Source organism: Megalopta genalis, chromosome 2 (genome assembly GCF_051020955.1).
Source record: "Megalopta genalis isolate 19385.01 chromosome 2, iyMegGena1_principal, whole genome shotgun sequence".
Taxonomy (NCBI): domain Eukaryota; kingdom Metazoa; phylum Arthropoda; class Insecta; order Hymenoptera; family Halictidae; genus Megalopta; species Megalopta genalis.
Genome location: NC_135014.1, coordinates 27549751 through 27573766, shown reverse-complemented (window position 1 = coordinate 27573766; position 24016 = coordinate 27549751). Strand labels below are relative to the sequence as shown.

The 24016-nt window shown below is 46.4% G+C and overlaps 1 protein-coding gene across 4 annotated transcripts in view; it reads left to right on the top strand.

Moving 5' to 3' along the window:
- The window catches only part of LOC117230040 (uncharacterized), a 128538-nt gene that overhangs the window by 78338 nt on the left and 26184 nt on the right, over window positions 1-24016 (top strand). For 2 of the 4 annotated variants that reach the window (XM_076518932.1, XM_076518931.1), the window contains one exon: window positions 255-327. The exons of the other annotated variants lie outside the window; for them this stretch is intronic. In XM_076518932.1, coding sequence (XP_076375047.1) covers window positions 255-327 — 73 coding nt within the window. The remainder of the gene's footprint in view (window positions 1-254; window positions 328-24016) is intronic. 4 annotated transcript variants of the gene reach the window in all.

The following is a 24016-nucleotide window of genomic DNA, read 5'->3' as shown; positions in this document are numbered from 1 at the left end:
AACGAAAATAAAACGAAAACAAAATTAACGAAACAGTATATGCTCGTGCGCCGAAACGAAGATATTTTCGCAAAAACAAAATCAAAACGGAAAAGCAAAAGACAAGTAAACATTGAACACAAATCTAAATAACAAAAAAGAATAAAATACAAAAACAAAACAGTAAAAAAGTAAAAAAGTTGCTTTTCGTTTCTCGTCACCTCGAAAGGCCGTCGTCCGTCCCTGACCCTACCAAAGTGTGTTTTGCATTGCAGACTACCAGATGCGCAATGTTAACGTGAGATCGGTCAACTCTAAACGAAGGAAAACACCCTCCTCTTCCTGCTTGTGAGTCTCTCAGTTTCGGTGTTTCGTAACTAATTCCACCTATGATAACTACACATCTTCTCAACCAGATATATATATCTATACATTATATTATATGACGTTGTTGTAATGGATCGAGACGTACGTTGACCTTTGACCTTGCCTTTATATATATATCCGTAAATATATATACATATATTGTAAGCAACATGCAACCGCCCGTACACAGCATTGTGGAAAGCGCAAGTGGAAGAACAAAAAATATATATATATATATTTATCTATACAACAAAAAGAAACAGCTGTGTATTACACGAGACACGTACATACACAACGAAGACACACATATCGTCTCTTTTCAACTCTCGATCATTCCGCGAATGGATTCCATCGACGCCGGGGGATCCATCGACGAGGATCGCTGGCTATCGTAGATCGAGAATTCGATGCTTGCGATATAATAATTTATTCGATGCTCACGTAATAACCACGTTACATAATAATACTTGATCGTGTTGCGTGTTTAAATTGCAAATTCTCCGAGCGCCCGACGTGTCGCGGACAAGATGGCGCGCGCGCGCTCTGGCTCGTCGGAGGAAGATGGCGGACGAATTTCGCAGTGACCAGAGAGATGCGTTCGCCTGTTCGTTGCGAAACTGGTTCGCTGGAATCTCGCCCGTACGAAATCTCGTTTCGCCTAGCTCGAAAATTATAATTCGGATCTACAAACCTCGGCGATTCGGTCTCGCGGATCCGAGGGGCGCGCGCGCGCGGAGTGCGTCCATCTTGCAACTTCTCGAAGAGCGCTCCGCCACGAAAGACCTAATTTAGACCAATTTAGAACCAAAATACGATTCACGGGTCTAACCGAATCCAAGCATTTCCAGCTGAGAAGTCTCGTTCTCGATCCGCCCAGCCGATTTTCGCGCGACGATCCCGCCGACCGGAAGCAGCGCGGCGTCGTTTCTCCTTTCGTTTCGGTTCGCATCGATCCGCGAATTCGACGAACGACGAACGGTGATCGATCGGCCGCATTTTATGAGTTTGTTTCCGTTTGCGAGCGCCCGCAGGCTTCTTCTACTATTTTTTCGCCCGGCCGTTTAACCCGCGCGCGCTCTCTTCTTCCGCTTTCGTTTTGTCGCGGCCGGGAACAGCGGCGTGCGAGCGAGCGGGCGATCGATCGATCGATCGATCGATCGGCCGATCGATCGCGCGCTCCCAATTGAACGTTTAATCCCGGCTTCGTGCAGCTCTCGCGAGAGTTTCTTGTCCCTTCGACGGACGCTGAAGGGGCTCTCTCGGCCGTTCCGAACGAAAACGATCACCGAATTCCGCCTCTAATCTTCGACCGATCGATAGCGACACGTTATTTCATACTGACGGATGTTGTTCTTCTGTTACAGAGCCACGTCTCTAGCTCTCAGTGACAAAATAGAATCGTCGAATAACGCGCGCGCTAGCCTGTAATAATTCCACTCGGAGAGCCGGGTAAATTTTTAATGCGTGTACAGGATGTCCGGTGACTAGATGGGCGGTGACTTCTTGGTGAAATGTCGAACGATGCACGTTTCTCAGGAAGAATCTCCTGCGAAAGAGGAGAAACTGCGGGCGACTCTGCGGGAAGCAATCGAAAGAATATCCGGCCGACGGAAAGGTCGCTAGCTCGCGAACTTTGCGTCGTCCTTCTTAATCCTTGATTCTCGCGCGAGATTTGCACGAGAGCGACGCTCCGGAAGGAGCCGCGAGAAACTGCGCGGCTGGACCGGGAGAAAAAAGCCCGGAACAGCCGGGAATAGGCTCCGAAATACACGATTAGGATCGTACTTTCGGTCCGACGGGCTTCGACCGAGAAATCGCGTTTCCGCGTGGTTGACCGAGTCGCAGCGCGGTTCGTTCGTCGTCGTCCCAGGCGTTTTTCCCGCGCGTTTCTTCCTTTCCTCGCGACACGTTTCGGTTGATTTCGGCAGCGTCGATTTCCCAGCCTAATTTCCTCGAATCTTTCGCGGTTTATCGGGGAGGCTCGGCGCTTGGTTTCGTGAACGAGCGCAGCGCAGACGTACGCTGCGCGACGCTCGCTCGAAATCCAAGCGCCCCGCCTCCCCGCTCGAGACGATCTCGTGGTGATCGATCGAGATCGATCGCGATCGATCTCCCGCCGGCAAGGATCACGGCGGCCGCGCGCGCCCGAAGCTACGGATGTCCTGCGATTGCAGGCCTCGGTCACAGGACATCTCCGTTCCGGCGCGCCGCGACGCCTCGCCACCCTTGTCCTCGATCAGCTCGAGAACGCTCGAGCCTCGATGCATCGCGAGCCCGCGAAATCGACGCTCCGTTTCACTTTATTATTGTTTTTTTTCGTCGCCGCTTCCCTCGTTTCCCGCTCTTATTTGCTATTGTTGCCGGCTCGTCGCCCGGAATTATTTCGCAACGATTTCGTTCGCCGTCCATTTACGTTCCAAGTTTTCGAGCCCCTCGAACGGAAAGTTCCCCTTGATTTCTCCGCGTTCTCTCGATTTTTCTTCCTCGAGGATCTTTCGTGCTCGCGGGTAGGATAGCGTCCTCCGTTTGATTCAGTTTCGGAGAGTCGAACGGTCGCGTTAAAGGGTCAAACGACTGCTCCTGATTTTCTTCCATGTTTCTCGATTATTTTTGCTTTGTTTTTCGAACTCTTCTCTGATCATCGGAAAATTCTTCGGCAGAGAGAATTCTTTGACGAACTCGTTTTTTCAAAGTGATTATCGAGGTTCGCGGAACTTTTCGACGATCGAGACATCAAGTCGCTCGAAATTTTTCATTTCTCCGATGTTCCTAGAGCCTCGGATTGTCTTCGGTACTTCTCGGAAACTCGCGGATCGTCTGCTAAACTAGAGACATTTCTTTTTGTACGATCTTCAGAGGCTCGGACCGTCTTCAGATTCTTCGATCGCTCGGGAATGATTTTTCCCTACGGATTATTTCCTTTCGCCGAGATCGCGAAGAACAATTCTGTACTACAATTCGGTTTTCGCGGGATTATTTGCATTATTGCCTTATTTTCCCCGGATCAGTTGTCTGTTGCGATCTTACACGACACGCCGGATTTCGGTAAATTTCTCACGCGATCTTCAGACAGACATTTCGCGAGCGCGGTTAGATCGTCTTTTAAGTTCAATCGCGATCTATTATTATGGAACGCGAGCGTCCGGTCGGCATCGATTTCTGCGGTCCCTTTTGGTTGCCACGACGACGCCGGGTCCTTCCGAAAAAGTTCGCGCGATTCGAAAATGGAGCGCGACAAGAGGGGAAGGGCCCGGCAGGGAACCGCGCTGTCGCGAGAACAAAGCGAGAGGAGTCGGTCCGTGAATAAGCGGGAAGAAACGCGTGCACGCGCGCGAACCGAGAGAAAAGTAGTTTCTCGAACGGCTGCGGCGTGCCCGTTAGCCGACTTTTCGTTTCGCCGGATTTTTCGCCGCGAACGCGAGCCTCGAAAGACCCGCGGAATAACGCCACAGAGACAGAGACACGCGTGCCAGCCGACACACACATACACACACACTCGTACAGGAACAATTAAACGAGAAGAGAAAGGCAAGACTGACACGCAGCAACAGAAACAAAGTACAGTACAATTCCATGCACGTTCGCTGTACCTGTATGAACCGTAATAATATTATTTATCATCTCCGTACATGTGACACGCAACATCTACAACACGCACACACGTACACACAGACATACGTGTACACGCGTACACAGATAACACGACGAAGAAAACAGTATAGTCTCTCGACACGCCACATGCATACGTAACAGTATACACGTGTCTGTACATCGTATTTTTGCTGCCGCTTCTTTGAACGTAAGCTTTAGATTGGAGAGAGAGAAAGAGAGAGAGAGAGAGAGAGAGTGAGAGAGAGAGAACAGCGATATCAGACAACACGAACAAAAGAGACAGTCCCGCGCACGTGTGTGCACAGGGTGGGCCAAAACAAGAGAGAAAAAAGAAAGAGAAAGAAACCTCGGACGTCACCTCGATGAAAAATCAAGCGAAAAGGTGCGATTTCTCGCGAGAGAGATCCTTCGTCTTCGCGGCGATCGACTGTTCGAAGTCGCGCCGTGTACGAGGATTCGCGTCCGACCGATTGCTAACTCGCGGTCGAAACGGTGCCAACCGTCTGCGATCGATTCGAGAAGACCGCTAAATAATTTCGGCTTCTTCGAGGCGACATTTTCGAAATATCCGGCCGCGAGTGGAATTAATCCGCGAGCGATCGGACGCGTTATCCGACGCCTCCGACCCCGATATTCCTCTCGAAAACGGGGAACGGGGTCCGAGGAAAGCTGGGCGGAAACGCGGTTTCGACCGCGGAATCGATCGCCGCCCGTTTCTTGCGAAACTCCGGAATTTCAGGCGGATCTGTTGACCGCGGAACGCCCTGTGCACGATCGTGTGCACGGACGGAGACGCCCATACACGGGACACAGGTTCAGCTAATGAACAAGCGAGGAGAACGAAGAAAAGAGAAGCACACACGCGTACATACTGTCGCACATACATACACATACATACACGTACATACGTACACGCACACACGATACACAGGCAGACAGACACGTAACCCATTCTCATGTATGTATGTCTCGCGAAAGCGAACAAGAGAAAACAAGAAGGCACAAAGCCTGACAAGTGACACGTACGGAGGCATTTTATTGAGAAGCCGCTCGGGAGAGCCGCGGTTTGTCGAGGCGATAGAACAGAGAAGAGAGATCGAACGCCACGAGCCACAGACCGAGACAACTACACCGTACACACACACATACACACACGTACATACATTCACGCGCGCACACGCAGGGAGGAGAAGAGTCGACACGCAGGGACAAAGAAAATATACCCAGGGTGACGGGGTTGGGGGCGGGGGTGGAACGGGACGCGAGACGGTTCTGCGGCTCTTTTTGGACCCCTGCGGTCGGAACTTTCGATTTTTCACGAGGATCGCGCGAAACAGCGAACAGAAACTAAATCGTTCCACGAAACTCGAAGCGTCCTGCGCTCCGATCTCGTCCAAATTACCGTCTACGTTCCGTCTCGTTCGCGTCTTCTTCGTTCGTTCGCGATCCAAGCGACCGTATTCAATCGTCTCTGCTCGTTCGCAAGAAGTTCGCCGCGCGCGATCGATTTTCGTTGGCCGAGAATCGATGGCTCGCTGGAAAATAGAACGGCCTCGGTTCGCGTTTTAACTCTTTGGGCCGCGGCGGGATTAAAAATGTCCCATCTTTTTGACGCGCGGTGATTCATTGTGGCACATTTTTGGAACCGCCTTGAAATATTGTAATAAATGCTTTCGCATTCATGGACCCACGTGGCACGGTGGGACTACGTAAGTCCCACCTTGTAACGACGAATCGAATTGAATTGTTATTATTCTTTTATATTCTTATATTATGCGATTCGTTTGTCAATAGACGTATACCAATTTTGGTGAGTTTAAATCGCGATAAAATTTCTGTCAATAAAAGTATACCAATTTTGATCAATTTAAATCGCGATAAAATTTCTGTCAATAAAAGTATACCAATTTTGATCAATTTAAATCGCGATAAAATTTCTGTCAATAAAAGTATACCAATTTTGATCAATACAAATCGCGATAAAATTTCTGTGCAACACGAGTTTATCTTATTTTCTGAAGCAGAAAATAGAAATAGAGTCTATAAAAATCTATAGAAATCTATGGAAACCTGCCCCAAAGGGTTAAAGAGGCTGAACGTAAAGTCGAACTTGTCGCCCGAAATTCGAATTCGCCGGAGGATTAAAAACAAAGTTATTGTCAACGCGAACGTGGAATTAACCCTTTGCACTCGAGTGGCGACTCTGAGGCGCCGCTAATATTTGTTGTATCACCTTTTAGGATAATTTTGACATTTGAAAAATTGTTAAGAGTGTATCTGTTGCGCGAGTCCCAAGAGTCAATTTTCATATATGCAAAACTTGCTGCATTTTCTCATATAAAATAGAAATACTGTAAGTTAGAAAAATTATCTTATATTTTCGGTTGAAGTAGCTTCGAGTGCAAAAGGTTAACCGAGGTTTTAGAAGAGCGAGCAGATTTTCCCGCGATTAAACGGAGGGGAGGTTTTTTCCTCCGAGTCCGTTTTGAATCGGTTTCGGTCGAAGCAGTTCTCGGACAAGATAAACCGCGGAAACGTTGAGATTGTTTAGGATGTCGGAGGATGGACTCGCCGTGGGCGATTCCAGCGAACGGTTCGCCGGAGTTCGCGGACGGAGATTTCGGCACGAGATTCGGACCGTGGCGGAGAGAATTTTGGTTCGGGAATGGTAACCGAGAGAGAGGGTAGCCATGGGGAGGAGGCCATTTCAGCCGCGCGATCAATCGATCTCGCGGCGTTAAAATGTCCCGGCCTTGACCCCATTGCGACCGAAATAGAGGACACACGGTCCCTCTGGTTCTCTCCTCGAGCCGTTTCCTGTTTCACGCGATTCTCCGGCCTGCACCTCGAACGTTTCCCCGAAAATCGGGGCTCGTTGGTATCGATCGGCGATTTTGTTTCCATGGACGCTATTTCCGAGCAAACAGAAACCGTCTGGAAACTTCTGCAAAATGTCTACCGCACGGTCAAATTAAACCGAAACGCAGCGACAGCCATTTTGCGTTCGCGAAACGGTTTGCTTCTCCGAGCTTTGCTGTCATTTTTCCTTTTAAATAGAAACGCGACACGGAGGATTCGAGGGTAAGCTTGCTTCACACGGGGCGGTTTTAGAGGAAAATATCGCGAAAGATCTCGCCGGATTTTTGGATCAAAAGATCGAAATATTGCAACCATCTTGGATCTTTTCGATGCTCCCTTGTCGAGAGAACGAGTCTTTTTCTTCACCCTTAACGACATTAAATTGTTCTTCGTTCGGTGGTATTCGAAATCGAGAAAATTCGCTTTGCGCGCAAGGGTTGTTCTGTTCGAGAGCGGCGTATGTTCAAATAATTTCTAGCAAAGCTAATTTAAAAATAATCGCCGGGCGAAATACGAAACAACGAAGCCGTTGCAGGAGTATTTGAGGATTAAGTGTATCAAAGAAACGATCGAGGGTGGAAATACATTTTTATTTAGCTTCCGTTCCCCGCGATTGCTCCAGACAATTTTTATTTCGCACAAGGGTCCGCGGTCTGACGATCGGAATTCGTTTCTAGAAGGAAGCGCGTTAATTAAATCGTCGGAAGTGCTAATTCGATATAATTTAAGAGGAGGAAGACTCGTTTCGTGCGAGGGGTGGTTTTTCCAAGAACGAGGCGAGCTACCGGAACCGTTTAAAGATTAACAAAGTTCGTATCTGACAATACGGCGAAGAGCTTTTTATTCGCGCGAAGGGTGGGATTTCCGGAACAAAACTGTGCGAAGCGCTAACCTCGCTCGATGCAAAATGGCGGAGAGTTATTTTCATAAAGAGCGAAGCAAGTTGTCAAAATCGCTCAAAGATCTGATTCGGGTTAATTTGAAAAGGAGAGGACTCGAGTTTCGCTCGAGGGGTGATTTTCTCAGCGGTGAAGCAAGCCGACCGAAATTGTTTAAATAATTAACAATGTAAAATGGCGAAGACTCGTTCGGACGGTTTCTTCGGCAGCGAAATGGGTCCGAGAAACAACAACAAAAATTCGCGAACGCATCGTTCGCGGATCTGCGGCGATCGGTTGGCGATTCGAGGGGGTGAGGGGGGCAGTTCGACGGTGTCCGTCTAATCCCGATCGATACCATAGTCGTGAGCACGCGTGAGTCCTCGAGGAGTTTCCGGGGAGGATGCTCGAACGGTGGATGCACGTTGAATCGCAGAAGCGGCCGGATCGACGAGGCCTCGTCTATTCTAATTGGCTTCGAATATTACCTCCAAGTCGAGGGACGAACGATCGACCACCACGAACGAGCTAACGCGACTCTCACACGCGAAAAAGTACATGCCACGCCAATGACCCAGAAAGCGGCAACAATGTATCGCTGGCTGCCGACGCGAGGGACCGTTTCAATGGTCTCCCTCCCCCCTCCGCGAAACAAATTCGCTCGGCGAATTCTCTGGGAAATTCGACGGACCTCCGTTTTACCCAGAAACAATTACTTGAACAACAAAGATCGAACAACGTTCCCGGACGGCGAAATAATTGGAAAAATTAATAATCGCCAGGAAATTGCTACCCGGACTACTGTCCGGCGACTACTTTTGCTGCAACAGAAATCGCTTTTCCCTTCGAACGACACTCGCGTGTCGGCCGAACAATCGTTCCTAAATAGAACGCGTGTCCGATCGCTGGCCGACATACGCTACTTGAGAAATTGTTGTTCATTTCGGTGAAACTTGTTTACACGAGTCTCTGGGTTTCTGTCGTTCGAGAACGCTTCGCGTACGATTTTGTTCGATCTGAAAGCGATCCAAGAGTGCAGCTCGATTTATATTGTACGAACAATTGATCGGCCCAGTTCGGATAGCCGAAGTTCTACCGAGTGGTGAACATTTTTGGAAAAAATGGAATCGAACTATTCTCTTGCAGATTTTAAGATCGATGTCGGTAATTCCGATGGATGCAGGAGGTCAACGAATGTTTCCCGGAGCCAGCGACGCATTGTTTCTCACGGCGCCTGGTCGCGTGCGACAGTCGGAGGGGCCTCAGTCCCGTGGAACCGTCGGCTCTGCTTACTCCGGGGTACCGAAATCACTATCAAGTAGCCACACTCTAAATTCGAAACCAGCTGCCAATCGGCTAATAAAATTACACTCGACAAATTGGACAGGCGGATTAACCGGATTTGGACGCGAGAGGGTCGGCGGGCAGCTCTCGACCGTCGGTGTCAGGACTCTCCCCTGTTTTCCTCGGAAACGCGCGCGCGGAACACCCCCTAAAATTGCTTTCGATAAATCGAATCGAAAGCTGTCACTGGTAACCGCAAAATATAAATGCAAGAAGAACCTCCCCCGGAAAAATGCCGGACGTACGGCGGGGAAACCGCCCCGGCGAAAATATCGGACGCCGGAGGAATGGTTTCTCCGTTTTCGAAACCAGAAAAATCTCGGGAATTCCGTTTCGAATTCTTGGACGACCCTCGGGCAAAAATTCCGCTCGCGGAAAGGGTTTCGAAATCTTCGAACTGCCATGCCGGGAGCTTAAATATTCAAACTTTACAAAATTTCAGTTCCAGAACTCTCTGTCCACTTTCATGGACACGCGAGAGCGAGAAAATATTGGAATGCAAATTTTCAAGAATTCATGCTCGCAGATTTTTATGGAAATTCGAATGTCGACTGTTTTTCAGGAATTTTCAACGTTTAAACTTCGAACGGTTTTTTGAACGGTCGGGCTCGAACGATTTCTCGATGCGTTGGAATATTCAAGCTTTTACAATGTTCAAAGATTCAAAACGTTCGAGTTTCCGCAATTTTCAAATATTCAAGCTTTGTAAAAGCAAAGTATTCGAGCTGTCGAACATTCGGATTTTCTAATTCTCGCGGAATTCGATGTTCGGAAGCCTGAAAATTCAAGCATTCGATTTTATTATACAAATTTTCAAAGATTCGAGCTCATTCGGGCTTTCGAGAATTGCAACGTCGATCAAAAAATTCGATTGTCGCAAGCCTAAAATTTCAAGCGTTCGAAATTTCGCTCCTCCGAGAGAGGGACTGTTGCGGTTTAATAAACTAAAAACAGGAGAGCTATCGGGAGAATCGCCGAAGGAAAGTCCTGTAATCGCGAGTCGAGGCCCACGAAATTATTTGAAAAATCCCGCGAGCCGCCGAGAGGGTTTGCAGGTTTTGATGACACGAGTCACCCTCTCGACTGGCACTCGAGCCACCCCTTCGGAAAGCCACGTAGGCAGAGGGGGCGGCTTTTTTCAATGCCGCTGTCTTCCATTCTGTAAGGAAGCTCCGTCTTTCGCCACTCTATTCGCAGCCAATTTCGAGCCCTTGCCGAATTTTCAACCTCCTTGTCACGGCTAAATTCCTCCAGGATTTACCAATAAATTGTTTCGCCGATCATTTCATCGTTCGCGGACGTCTCCTCGGGATTTTCTATTCTTCTCCTATATTTATTTTTCACGTATTCGACGATCGTGTTCTCGATTTTATTTCTAAATTCATCGTCGACAAACGACGGCGTCAAAATTTCTCCCCCGATAAATATATATATTAATATTACAATATATATATATATATATATACATAAATATAAATATAAATATTAAAATATATATACAAATAAATAAATAAATAAATATATATATATATATTTATATTATATTTATAATATAAATGGAGAATTAATTTTGGATTTAATGTTGCATTTTATTTTGACGCTTAAAGGGGTTGATCGTTCGTCGAAGTCTCGTTTATCGTGCCATTATTACAAAGATTATTTCGAGGGGGTTGAAACAAGCTGCGAAACAAAATGGAAGACGCGATCGTTTCGTCGTTGCAGTTGATCGCGGAAAGACGAACAGCGACGAACTCGAATTTCTGCTATTTATCGGTGATTTTGCGATCCTCGGAGCCCTGTTTTTAGCCGAAAGAATTAGAAACGGTGATCGCAACGTCCTCGAAATAAATCGGCGAAACAGAGGGTCCGCCGACGCCTAGCGACGCTAAACCGGGGTGGCGGTTCGCGGCAGATCGAAAATCCACACAACGAACGCACGAACGCAAACACGATTCATACACACGCACGTACACACGATCGAGATCACCGGGAAACGAGCGAGAAGGAAGATCGAAGAGAATCCACGTAGGAAAAAGTGCGCGACGTGCTGTAAACACGCGTCGCAATACGGTTGATTGAGATTGCAAGAGGATAATTAATAAAGAAAGAGAGATTATAAAGCAAAAAGAGGGGGGATGATAAAACGGTGGGCCGTTCGAATCGTTGAGGAAGAGACAAATTTCTCAATAAAACGCCGCCGGGCCTTATATTATCCAAGTCTCTTATTATATGTACAGTAGCGTATTGCATGGCCAACATACATATATATATTTACATATATATATATATTCTCTATATATATATAATTATTATTATTATTATTACTATTATTATTATTAATTATTATGTGATACGAGTGACATTGAATCGAAGAACAATACAAAACAGAAGTAAACGATCGAGACATGTCATGTTTCCCCTATGTTCTGCGTCTTCGAGTCTGTTCTCCCGCGAACGCAGACGGCGTTCCGGATCGACGACGGCGCCGTTTCGGAAGCGCAAAACTTCGAGGATAAAAGGCCACTTGAAAATGGCTCGAGATTATTTTTGGGAACGGTGCTGGGTGAAAACGAGACGGTCTCATACTCCCACGCGGTGATATCTCCCCGCCCTCCCCCCCCCCAACCCTCGACCCTGGAATCGCGCACCCCTCTCCACCGAATTTGTTCTTTCAACTTTCGAGACGGTTCTTTCTCTCGGTGCATGGCCTCTTCATCCCCGTATCGATTTCGCGCTGCTCAGAGTGACCATTTAGATTCGTGTGCCGCCGTTGTTTTTAAACAATCACCGCTCGTTCGTTCCAAGTGTACCGCTACCAATCGAAAATATTGCAAATTAATATCGAATCGATGAGATCGTGAACAACCGGCCGGGTAAATTGTAATTTAATTGCACGGGCTCCAAATGTTTCGATTTGTTTGTGCTTATTGAAAGCTTTTCAATCGGTTTCGCTGATTTTTGGGCAATCGTGCTAATACTTTTCAATGAACGTTATCGCGTCGACTGCGTTGAAAAAAAAGAAATAATATTCACGTTGCGGAAATATAAATGGTCATTCCACGGTCGTTCCCGACTCTCTCTCGACGATTTGATTATGTTCGCGATAATGTTAGGATTGGTTTGTTACGTTTGCTGCAATTATAACCGATTCGTTCGCGATTTTAACGCGAATTCTGCGATTTAGGGAATGCGTTGGTACGCTTTGCTTCCAAGAGAAGAAAGTTATCAAACGTTTACTGACTTCGGTTATAATTGAACAGCCATGCTAAGTTTAATCTGTTTGTCTTTCGTAGTTTAGATTATTCGATGTTGCATCGGCGAAATTGTTATTAATTTTTGCTCGATTTTCATCCTGATTTATGCTCTAATGGTTTCATAGATATATATTCGTGGCCCTGGCATTATTAATTATATCAGCCACAGAAACAACTATTTCAAGACTTTGGAAATAAGCCATTACTATTGAATCAAACCTCTTAAAGCATATATTATTTATATAATATATTTATATTAATACCGATATGCTGAAACTGTAGATTATATTATTATTATTTAGCTTATCCTCTAACACGCTAGTCTTTTATCTCTCAATATTAATTCTAATTATAAAGTGTATATATTCTGGTTATAAATAATCATTCGGCTGATTTTTTAAATGCTACTCTATCTTGCTGATATTAATTCTGCCGTGGACGCTTCACTTAAACCAGCATTTAATTAAACCTGCATCGCCACTTTGGCTTTCTGATATTAATTCCGATTCTGAAATGTAAAGTTTAATTTGAAATCATGTTTATACTTTCTGTCATCGATTCGGATGCTGTAAATATAGATTTTTCTTTGATATCATTGCGTAACTAATTACATAAGGCCTTTTTTTGCTTTCTTGCAACGAGTCCCGGAAAGAAGAGTGATATATTATAAATTGTATATTTGGTAATATATTATAATGGTATATTCTAAATTAATACGCTCGCATATCCAGTTCCGATTGCCCAGAAAATTTGATTTCTTTTCCTCGGCTACCGAAAATTTCACTGTTAATTTTCGATTCAAAGAAACCGCGATTCTCGCTGCTTCGCAAATCGCAAGCTCGCGAAACCCCGTCGCGCACACCGACGCGCGCAGCCGATCCTTTAAAAAACGACTCCCATTCCCGCGCGCAGCTGATCTTCTTTTCGGATTCGAATCTCGTTTCCCGCGCACCCGAGCCTCGTCTCCCGCCCTCGTGGACCTCGTCTGGACCAATCGATCCCCAGCATCGTTTGCGCAAAAGAACGAAAAACAAAAAACAAAAAAAAATCGAGAAAACAAAAAAAAGCTACCAAAAAACGTGCCGAAAGAGAAAACGGAATCCCGCCATTTGGGTCACGCAATAGGGTGTCCCCGAATTCTTTCGTGTTTCTCCCCTCGAAGCGACCGTCGTCGCCCGAAACCAAAAGCCGAGAAACGAACCAAAAACTGAAAAAAATGAGACTGACCAAAAAAAGTAAATAAATAAATGACCAGTCATGTGAAAAAAAAGTAGAGATCAATTCGTAACGCGGAAAATTCGACGAGACTCGGCGAGAAGCGCCAACAAAAATAATCGATATATCATAATAGAGTACGTTGTATATATAATAGAAACGTATAAAAATTCGTCGAGGGAACGCAAACGCAATCGAATAAAATAATAATTAAAAAAAAAATGTATATGTACATATATATATATAGAGAGTGAAGGAGAGAACAGGCAAAAGAAAATACAGGACACCCTAGTTACACGGCGATCCTTTCGTACAAATTCGACGACGACAGACGACAAGTTTGCTTGCTTGCTTGCTTGCTGAAATTCCTCGGCGTGGAAACGGGGACGAGGAACACGAACGCGCCCTCGTTTCCGGTGCCCCTCTCTGTCTCTCGCGTCTTTGTCCTTAGAATACGACACGAAGACGTACACGGGGAATAAAAAAAAATATATACGTATATATCTGAGTGATGTTTAGACGATTTGTCATGTGCCGGAGGCCGGCGATCGTTTTCCCGAGCACCGATCGATCGATATATCGTCGACCCTTGATCTTCGCTCGATCTTCGATCATTGTCGTTCTTGGCCGCTTGAACCAGCGCCGACAATTCTATGCACAAACAACGATATTTTAGCGATATTTTAGCGTGTCACAGTAATGACTATTGTCCAAGTTTCCCGTCGTTTCCCTCGTTTATTTGCTTATACAGTAAATTCTCCGTAATTCGCGCTCAGATCGCGCGCAAAAGTGGACAATTTTGGGAGAGGAGATTACGATTATTATTATTATTATTATTTTATAGTTGTTGACAATCGTATCTCTTCTTCACAAATTGTCTTTATATGTGTATAATTTGAGTGAGAATTAGGGAGAATTTACTGTATCTAGAATTTTAACCCTTCACGGTATATAACCCATCACGATAAGGGTTTATGCTCGCTGATTTTGTGTGAGATTGGAACCGGAGCCTTTCTTTTCCGTTTCGTGGCAGCGAAGATTGTCCACGTTGAATTTATAGAAATATACCATTCTCATTGATTTTTTGGGGCCAGAGGATTGGGTTCTTCTTTTCCGTTTTATTTTGCAATCTTTGCCTAATGTCGCGCGCGAAGGCGACAGTCTTATTCCCCATTTGTCAGAGAATAGACGCAATGCCGGGTTGAAGTTAATTAAAGTATTCGGTCTCGCGGTCGGCCATCTATAAATGCATCGAGCGCGCACAGCTTAATTAGACGATTCTATTCCGCGCCGTTTCGATCGTCAAGTGTCCGGTAATTTAAAGGACAGTGAAATTCTGTCTCGCGGGTATCCGAGCGATGTAAAATTAGAATTTTTTGATTCGGTCTGGGATATCGAGCTTTTTTTTTCTTCTCCTCCGTGACGAGAAACCGCGGAACCCTTCACCGAGATTTATCGGGATTCTAAATTTCATTATCCGAGTAAACGAATCTTCTAAATTTGCGAGTCGGATTCATTATTAACAGCTGTCACGCGTTAATGGACCCCTCTGACTCCCGGTTAACCGGAAGAGCACCGCAATTTATAACTTGCTAGTCGAAGCTTTGAATATTGATTCACGTCCGAAGACGGTGGTGCGCGCCTTCGTTTCGAAGAATCGTCCGCCGTTCGATAATAATGCCGAGTCTTTGTCCATTTTACAGTCGCTCTTACCAAGATGATTCCATTTGCTAAATGAACCTCAACAATCGACTTTTATCGAGCTCCCCGTTCCACGACCCGGGCAATTTTTAATTATCCCGGCACCCTCTGTTCGCGTTTCCCTAAAACCTCTGGCAATTTTTATTAAACAAAAAAATGTGCAAGTTCATAGCCGGGCCGACCCTCGACGATCCTTTATTTGTTGTAATAATCACGCATCGAGAAATGCGAACGTTCCGAATGTTATTTAACCCTTCGCAGTCGAAGCTATCTTAACCCGCTGCTCATTTTTATAGTTGCCTATATCGTCGACAATTGTAAAAACGAGCTGCAACGCTGGAATAATCGTATCTCCCTTTCCAAAATCGTCCATTTTCGTGCACAATCCGAGCGTCAATTAGAGAGAATTTACCGTATCTCCATTTCATACGATTCGATGCAATTTATGCGTACGAAATCGAGCCTATTTGCAAGAGCACGATACTTGCGATTTTAACGGTTCTTTTTTAAATACAAACAAATCGGGTATCGTTACGATTATTTTGAAAAATAGCACTCGATTGCGAAGGGTCAACATTCCAACTGAAGTAGGACTCGTTGTACATTTTATAAAAGTTACATAGAATACTAATTCAGGTTGGACAAGTATTATCGCGCATCCTATGATTTAACCTAGACAAATGCAATTTCATACCAGTCTTAAATATAGATATAGTCCGATCCTAGAATTTTTTACCTCGTTATTAATTTTACTTATTTATTATTTAACCTCGTACGTACAAACCAAACTTGGACAAGATTATTGTACCCGATTTATGTTAGACAAATACAGCGACACTGAGACTTAACCCAGAATTTATCATTCGCTGAATCATTTGTGCAGAGAAGTTTCTGTCCGGCGCCGCGACGAAAGCGTCGTTTAATCGTCGAATAAGCCACGACGAACGTGTCGATCGGATCGAGGGAAAATCGTCGCCGACGTCCGGTCTCGAATGCTGTCTTACCGAGCGCGAGCATTTTGCTGCGAGCCGAACATCCCCCGCCAGACAAATCCTAGTCTTAGAAATCCACTGTAATACAAAGAGTGCCCTTCTACTTAGCTGTTAATTTTTGAGGTCCCTTCCGCAGGTAGTTATTTGGCCCCATACCCCCACACCCCCCCTCGCCCATACTCAGCCAGATACCAGTATTTGTTAGTCGACACCCTGCGAGACAAAGCATGAATGTCCAAAAGCCCGACGCGACGTCGCTCGCCGCGGCGGCTGCCGTCATATCGACGTGTTTCTCGAATTCTCGTAAGCCGATCGGACTTTACGCGAACCGATCGGCCAGAGCGTTTAATCGGACACGTACAGGGTGGCTGAAAAGTAACGGGCGAGAAGCGTCGGTCGGTGCCGAAATCACGAAACACTTAATGCTCGTCGATTTCGGTGACTTTGATCGGTTTCGCGCGGGGCACCCTGTACGATTTTGTTCATTTCGCAGAATCTCGTCGCGAGATTATGCTACGCGACGTATATGCTACCCGTATGAACGAGAAATACGTCGTGGCGTTTTATCAGATAAAAAAATCAGAAACATCAAGGCTACACGACACAACGAATCGGAACGATCGTCTCTCAGTATCGATTAATTCCCTGGGGAATTCCGACCACACCAGGAGGCATAGTTTCTCTTTTTTTGCTGTGAAACAACGCACCCGAGGATTCGTCGATGGTCGAACAACGAGCGTCGTCGCGTCGTTGTTCCGCCATCCTACGAAAAGCCTCGAACACGTCGTTCGTGCGAACGTGAAACAGCGAGCAGGATTTAAACCGACCACCGCTCGAGAAGTCGAACCACAGCTCGAAAGATCGAGAGTCATCGGCGATCGATCGAACTTCTCAGCTTCTCTCCGGGAACAGTCGTTTTCGTGGGAACTCTGTTCACGGAACGGAATGTAAGAACGAATTAACAGCCTGGAAATCGAAATCTACTACTAATCGCCTTTTCTTTCAGGGTCCATCAGAGTGCCGGTACGCGATTCGAATTTCCCGCGCGAGGAATTCGAACTCGGCCGGACAGGAGACACCCGGCGCCGATCGGACCAGAAAATTTCACGTGTAATTAACGGAAAGGAATCGGGACGGGGGGATTCTCTCGGCGCGCCCGCGCGCGTTCAGAGAGAGAGAGAGAGAGAGAGAGAGACTCGTGTAACCGCTCGTTAAAAATTCCCGATACGATCAATTTTCGCGGGAATCGAATATCCCTTCCCGCCGCGCCGTTTCGAGCGTGTCCGTCAAGTCGAGAAGGGCTCCTCGATGAATCGATAATGAGCACCGACAGAGGCTGCCCGGTTATTGTTGCTGGGATCCGTCGACGGTAATTATTAGCTCCGCGGAACGTTAATTACGCGCCGCGAGCTCCACGGCGGTCCGAAAATATGCTCTGATCGGACGTGACCGATCCGCGTCGAAAATGATCGCTGGATCGCTGTCTCGCCGTCGCCGCACACGGCTTCCGAGGTACGGCTTTCAATATTTTCGAAACGTTTCGACGGTGGACATCGATTTCCTCGAATTAGCGGGCCAAGGAGAGTATCGGCTCAGGCGGAAATAGGTTCCATCGGATTTGGAGAAGGTCCATCACCGGATGTCCTATCGCGGATTGTTTAAGGCTCGTAGAAAAATGCTATGTTTGTAACCGGCGGATCCACTTTCGGGTTCGTCACCTTTTCGCTTATCGGCTTTCCATGTTAATGGAATTTAATCGTAGCCGAAGCCGGGTCATAGTTCGACCGAAACCAAATTTCTTCGTTTCTGTAGCGAGATGAGACGCTTTTCCGCCGGATTTTTAGTTAGATTCATCGGGTTACACACTTTCTTTTTATGATATTATAAAATATAGTTCAGATTGAAAATATATAATATTATACCATGAAATATATATTTTATAATTTGCGATTAGGCGAAAGGAAAGCAACGGACGCGCTTAGAAAAATTTACTTGTAAATATAAAAGTATGTACAATAGATTCGCCCTAATTTTCCTTCAGCTTGTAAACAAAAATGGACAATTTGGGAAGAGAATTATTCGAGCCTTGTAGCTCGTTTTTACAGTTGACAATAATTTGTCAACAATTATAAAATCGAATGATCGCGCCTCCTATTCTCAAATCGTCTATTTTCCTGCAGAATCTGAGCGTCGATTAGGGAGAATTTATTATACTCTTTTATCCAGAGCTGCTTCCTCTATATTTACACGAAGCTTCTTAAAATGATTTTTTTTTTCACAAAAGTTGCTCGATAGACCGGTCGAGCAAGTGGAAAACTCGAGCGAAGCAACGGCGGACTCGGTGGTCGGCGATTCGGGTCAATATAAACCCGGCTTAGTCGGGCTACGATTAAAAGTCGGCTCCGGCGTATCGTTGAAGAACGAAGGTGTTGCTCGGTTGAATCGGCGTAGTCCGGGAATAGTTGCAGAATGTTTGCCGAAATTGCCGGTAAACGAGAGGTTGTTTCTAATTTCTGGTAGTTTTGAAGAGCCGTGGAATTTGTGGTAATTGGACGGTAGGAATCGGTACAGTCGATGGGTGCTCGAAGAATTTTTGCGAAAATTGCTAGTGTAAACGCGAGGATGTTTCGGTTCGAAGGGCTGGTATTTTGGAATTCAACCCCTTGACGTAACGCGCGGAGCTTAAGAAGCGAGGTTCCGGCAGGAAACGACACGAAGATGGTCGAGTTTTCGGCGAGAACGATTTAAACCAAGGGAATTACCATTCGAAGCGGAAGCAAGGGACACGATCCGCGAAAGTTCAGCTAAAATAAATACTTCAGGGCGAGGCAGAAGAAGTCGAAGGGACAGTTTCGAAGGGCCGCTGGAAAGGGCGGGTTTTCAGCTAGGACGAACCGAGACGAGAAAGTCATATCCGACCGCGACGAAAGAAACGCGATTCACGAGGAAATAAATGTGCACGGAGGGTGGAGCGTGAAACCATTTTGAAGGGCGAAGATTCCGATGGTAACACAAATGACGGAAGAATCGAAAGGGATCTGCAGACTGAATAAAGAACTGCGGAACTGCGAATAAATCGCGTATTAAAGAGAGCACGGGGTCAGCTAGCTTGCCTGCTGCGAGACAATGCCGCGAAAAGAAGCCGGCGACGAAGAAAAAAATAAAGAAAATCTGCAAACGGAACGGTAAACGGGCAAACACGACCATACCTCGGAAATAAATGAACACGGAGGGTTGAGTTCGCAGCTAGAACAAATCCGGAACAGGAAAACAATGTTTAAACGAGGTGAAACAAACGCAGACGACTGGAAACGGAGAGCGCGCATATATACGAAACGTGTGTACAAAAGGTAAAAAAGAATCGAGCGACGCGGAGGGGCGCGAGAGGAAGGGGCGCGGGGTCACGCGCGTAAACTAATCCGCGACACGAAAGTCGTGTTTGAGTACGAAGAAAGCAAAACGTGGGAGGAAAGACGCGAAAGGAAATATACATGACGACACACGCGGGGGAAGTCGCAGAACTGTGTCGAAGAGCGCGGCGCAGGACGGGGGTGGGTTTCCGAGTGGGCGTCGGAGCACCGCGAATATCGGCGAGTTCGGCCAATAAGCAATAAAATTGAATCGCTCTCATAAATCTGCGCGAAGCGAGAAAATCCAAGGAGAACTGGGCGTCCCGACTCTATCGGAATGCGAGCCTATCAGGCAAAAACGGGGGGAGCCGGAGGGGGTTTGCTGAACTATCGGAGACGAGGTTCACCCTTGCACCGACCTCTCATCCCCCTGTCTACAGGGTGTACCTTCGAATCATTTTTTTTCAACGCTTCTCGCGTCAACCGAATTTTTATCGATTTTTTCCACGGCACCTAAAGCTTCGTTATTAATATTAATATGTTTTATTAATGTCGGTTTTACACGAATTGGATTATGAAAATTTCGCCGAACCAATCGAGACCAGGTTCACCGATGCTCCTGTCTATAATAGCGTGTATCTTTAAATCATTTTTTCAACGCTTTTCACGTCAACCGAATTTTTATCGATTTTTCCACGTTACCTAAAATTTCAATATTAATATTAATATGTTTGATTAATGTCGGTTTTATTCGAATTGGATTATGAAAATTTCGCTGAACCGATCGAGACGTGGTTCACCCTGCCTACAGTGTGCATCTTTAAATCATTTTGTCAACGCTTTTCATCCCTCTCGAATTTTTATCGATCTTTCTGCGTCCCCTAAAACATCGTTATTATTATCAAAACAAATTTTACCGGTGTCGATTACATAAATTAAATTATTAAATTCTGTCGAGCTATCGGAGACGAGATTCACTCATGACGCCGTCCACACGGTGCACCTTCAAATTATATTATCAACGGCGCTCATCCCCTCGAATTTTTGTTAGCCTTTCTGCGTCACCGAGAAGTTCATTATTGGTGTCCACAAATTTTATTGGCATCGGTTATATAAATTCTATCACAGAAATTCCGTTGAACTATCGGCGACAACGTTCGCCCTTACGCAGACTTCTCATACACCTGTCCACAGGGTGCACTTTCGAGTCATTTTTGGCGACGTCTTTCACCTCTTTTGAAATTGCATCAGTCTTGCCGCGTTACCAACATATCATTGTTATTAACAAATCTCTTTATCATCGATTTTATCGTTCGGTTCCAATTTCTCTGGTCGATTACCATTTCTTTTTCTTCGTATCGCGAAATCTGTATCGAAAAGAACGCAAATATTTATAATAATTATCGCAAATAGACAGAAACATTGCAGCATTTTAAATGAGGTTTATAACATCGAATCTAGCTATTTGTACGTTTCTTGAACGTTGTGTTTCATGGTAGCGTGAATTATCAAAATTTTGTGCACCGAAATAGGGACGAAGAGCTTGATAGAACCGTCATTTTTCGGGGAAATTTCATATTTTCTCTCGGATGAAAATTTAATCGCCTCGCGGCGAATCGACGTTTATTTAAAAATGACTTCGTTTCGGGCAACGTTTTATTTCCCGCTGGGGGATGACGATGACGTTATTAAAGCTGAAAGTGACGAAAGGGCTGCGGCGCGCGAGGTGTCGATGAATCCGCGTTAGACAAACTTCGAAATCGTGATAATACGCGCAATTGCAGTCGATGGATTAACGGAAATGAAGCGAGATTCAATTTCCTGGGCAAGCCGGGGATTTGCTGAAAAATGGCGTGATCGAGTTTCGGTTTAAATATTGCACACGGGAAGGAAGGGGAAACCGAAAAACGGATTCCGGCGAGCGGGGGCGAGCGGGGGCGGGACGATCTCGTTGCGTCGTCTGGAACTTTAAGAGAAGCTGCCACGGAGAGCACGGGTCGCTCTCTTTCAAGGTGTCCGGACGGAAAAAAAAGAAACGAAGAGAGACCACCGCGGTGACGAACGCGAATTACGTACTCGAAAGTATCGCCGCCGAGAGTTGATTCAACCGGAAGTGGCCCATTCGGGCCGGCGTTTCTCGAAAAACGAACGCCGCGAGAAATAGCCTGGAACGTAGCAGAGAATGCGAACGATCTTTAATCGGCGAAAAAGGGATTATCCGAAATGGAAAACCGAAAACGGAGAGCCGTCAAAGAGATTTTTCTAGAGACCGTCTTGAAAAATGGAGGAAGACATTAACGGTACACTCTGCTTTTAACCTCGAGTGCCGTGCTCCGCCGGAAGTGGCTGTTGGCCGTTGGCTTTTCGCTTCTCCGCGAGAAAAATAGCGACAATATAAATGTTGCCGGCGAGCTGAATAATTTCTAAAACACCGAGTCTGTGAGAAAAGGAACTTCTCGTCGGATGGATTCCACCGGATTCTGCCGCGCTCTCGCTTCTCTTATTCTCCGTTGTAACGATTCGCTTCCGAGATCGATACCAGAAATATTATTAAAAAAAAAAAAAACACGAGAAACAATCTCTCCTGTACCGGAAGTTCGCCTCCTTGGCCCGCATCGAGGGACGCGGGAGCAGACAGCTTAAAAATGAAAATGATGGCGGAAACAGGGTGTCAGTCGATTCCCATGGCGCGGCGAGCCCCCGGGCACACCCGGTGTATCGACGGGGGTTGAACGGGGTTGAAAGGGGTCGGAAGAGGCTAGAGAACAGAGTATCGGGCTCACGTGGCCCATGTAAATGCGCGGAGAGGGGGGGGGGGGAGGAGGCACCGCCGCCTCCTCTGCGTGTATTATTTTATTATATAGCAGAAGCTATTGGGGCCACGTGACGCCAGCAGGTTCCCTCGGCCGAAACGCAATCATTCTTGAGTTATTCGAAAAGACCGTCGGCTGCGACGGAATCCGGCCGACCCTCCGGAGCTTATATGAACAACACGCCTACGTGCCGCACTCGCATACTCTCCTGACAAACTTCCTTTTGATTGGTCCCGGCCATCGGTTACGGCCAGCCTCGTCGTACGTGAATCCGATTCCACGACGATTCCGCGGCCTGGTTCATGGACTTTCCGATTTTATGGTCTTCGGGCTCGACGTCTGCCACCTTCCGATACCGATCTCGTTCCCGGACACTCCATTACGAGGCCTCCACTCGCTTCCGGCGACTACAAAATTCATCGATTCGTTAATCTTTGCATTCGTTGCGATCGCAAATTTCGTTGTGAAGAAACGTTGGCCGGTTCTCGGCTCCCCGAAATGGACGCGCAAGCTTTCTAGGGCCAGTTAAGCTTCTGTCATTCTGTATTATGCTGCTTCTTCTCTGCGATGATCCATCGTTCATCGCGTTATTTCCATGGTTGCTTTAAATTCCACGCACGTAGTCTCATAGCTTCGCATAAAGATCTCGAATCTTTGCGCAAAAAATCGCAGGACCAATCTTGGACATCGTTTCGTTACATGTTGCACAGTAACGCTCCTGGCGTAGCCGATTATGGCAACTTCCAAGCAGATAGCGACCACTGTCGATCAGTTTAGATCCTCCGACATGGACGCGCGAGCTTTCTAGGGCCAGTTAAGCTTCTGTCATTCTGTATTATGCTTCTTCTTCTCTGCGATGATCCATCGTTCATTGCGTTCTTTCCATGGTTGCTTTAAATTCCACGCACGTAGTCTCATACCTTCGCATAAAGGTCTCGAATCTTTGCGCAAAAAATCGCAGGACCAACCTTGGACATCGTTTCAATCAATTGCCTTTTGTACGTATTGCACAGTAACAGTCCTGACGTAGCCGATTACGGCAACTTCCAAGCAGATGGCGACCATTGTCGATCAGTTTAAATCCTCCGACATGGACGTACAAAAGCAGAACGTCCAGAAGTGTTTCTATTTTGCAAAAATCGCGACGATGAACGGCATCTTAAAACTTCGCGGCTTCCTCTGCCTCGAAAATCTCCGCTCTCCCCGCAGAAATCCTCGATCCGGCCTAAGGAATCGCGAAACCGTGCGTCGTCGATGAATTTCCGAGAAGATAAATTCCCAGCGAAGCCAATAAAACGGCAAACAGAGGTTCGAGGAAAACGGCGCGCGTGGTGGTCATCGATCATTCTCGTTCCGCGAAGACGGCATGGAAAATTCAGGAAGATCGGGGGTTGTCTCTCTAAAATCGGACCCGGTTCTTGGGTCTGTTCACCGGCGGACAGGTGTTGTTCGACGGCGTGTCTGTGTCGGTGTATACGGCACGGTTCGATTAGGCGGCGATGCGATGGATGAAATTTTTCCGGGCGAGCAGAGCTTCTCCTCTCCGTCAAAGTGGCCTTTCGTCGAGCCGGCTCACAAAGTGTCAGCCGGATTATATTTTCCGAAAAAGCGGCCGCGGAAACACCGTCAGAGATTTTCAACCCCTCCGCACGT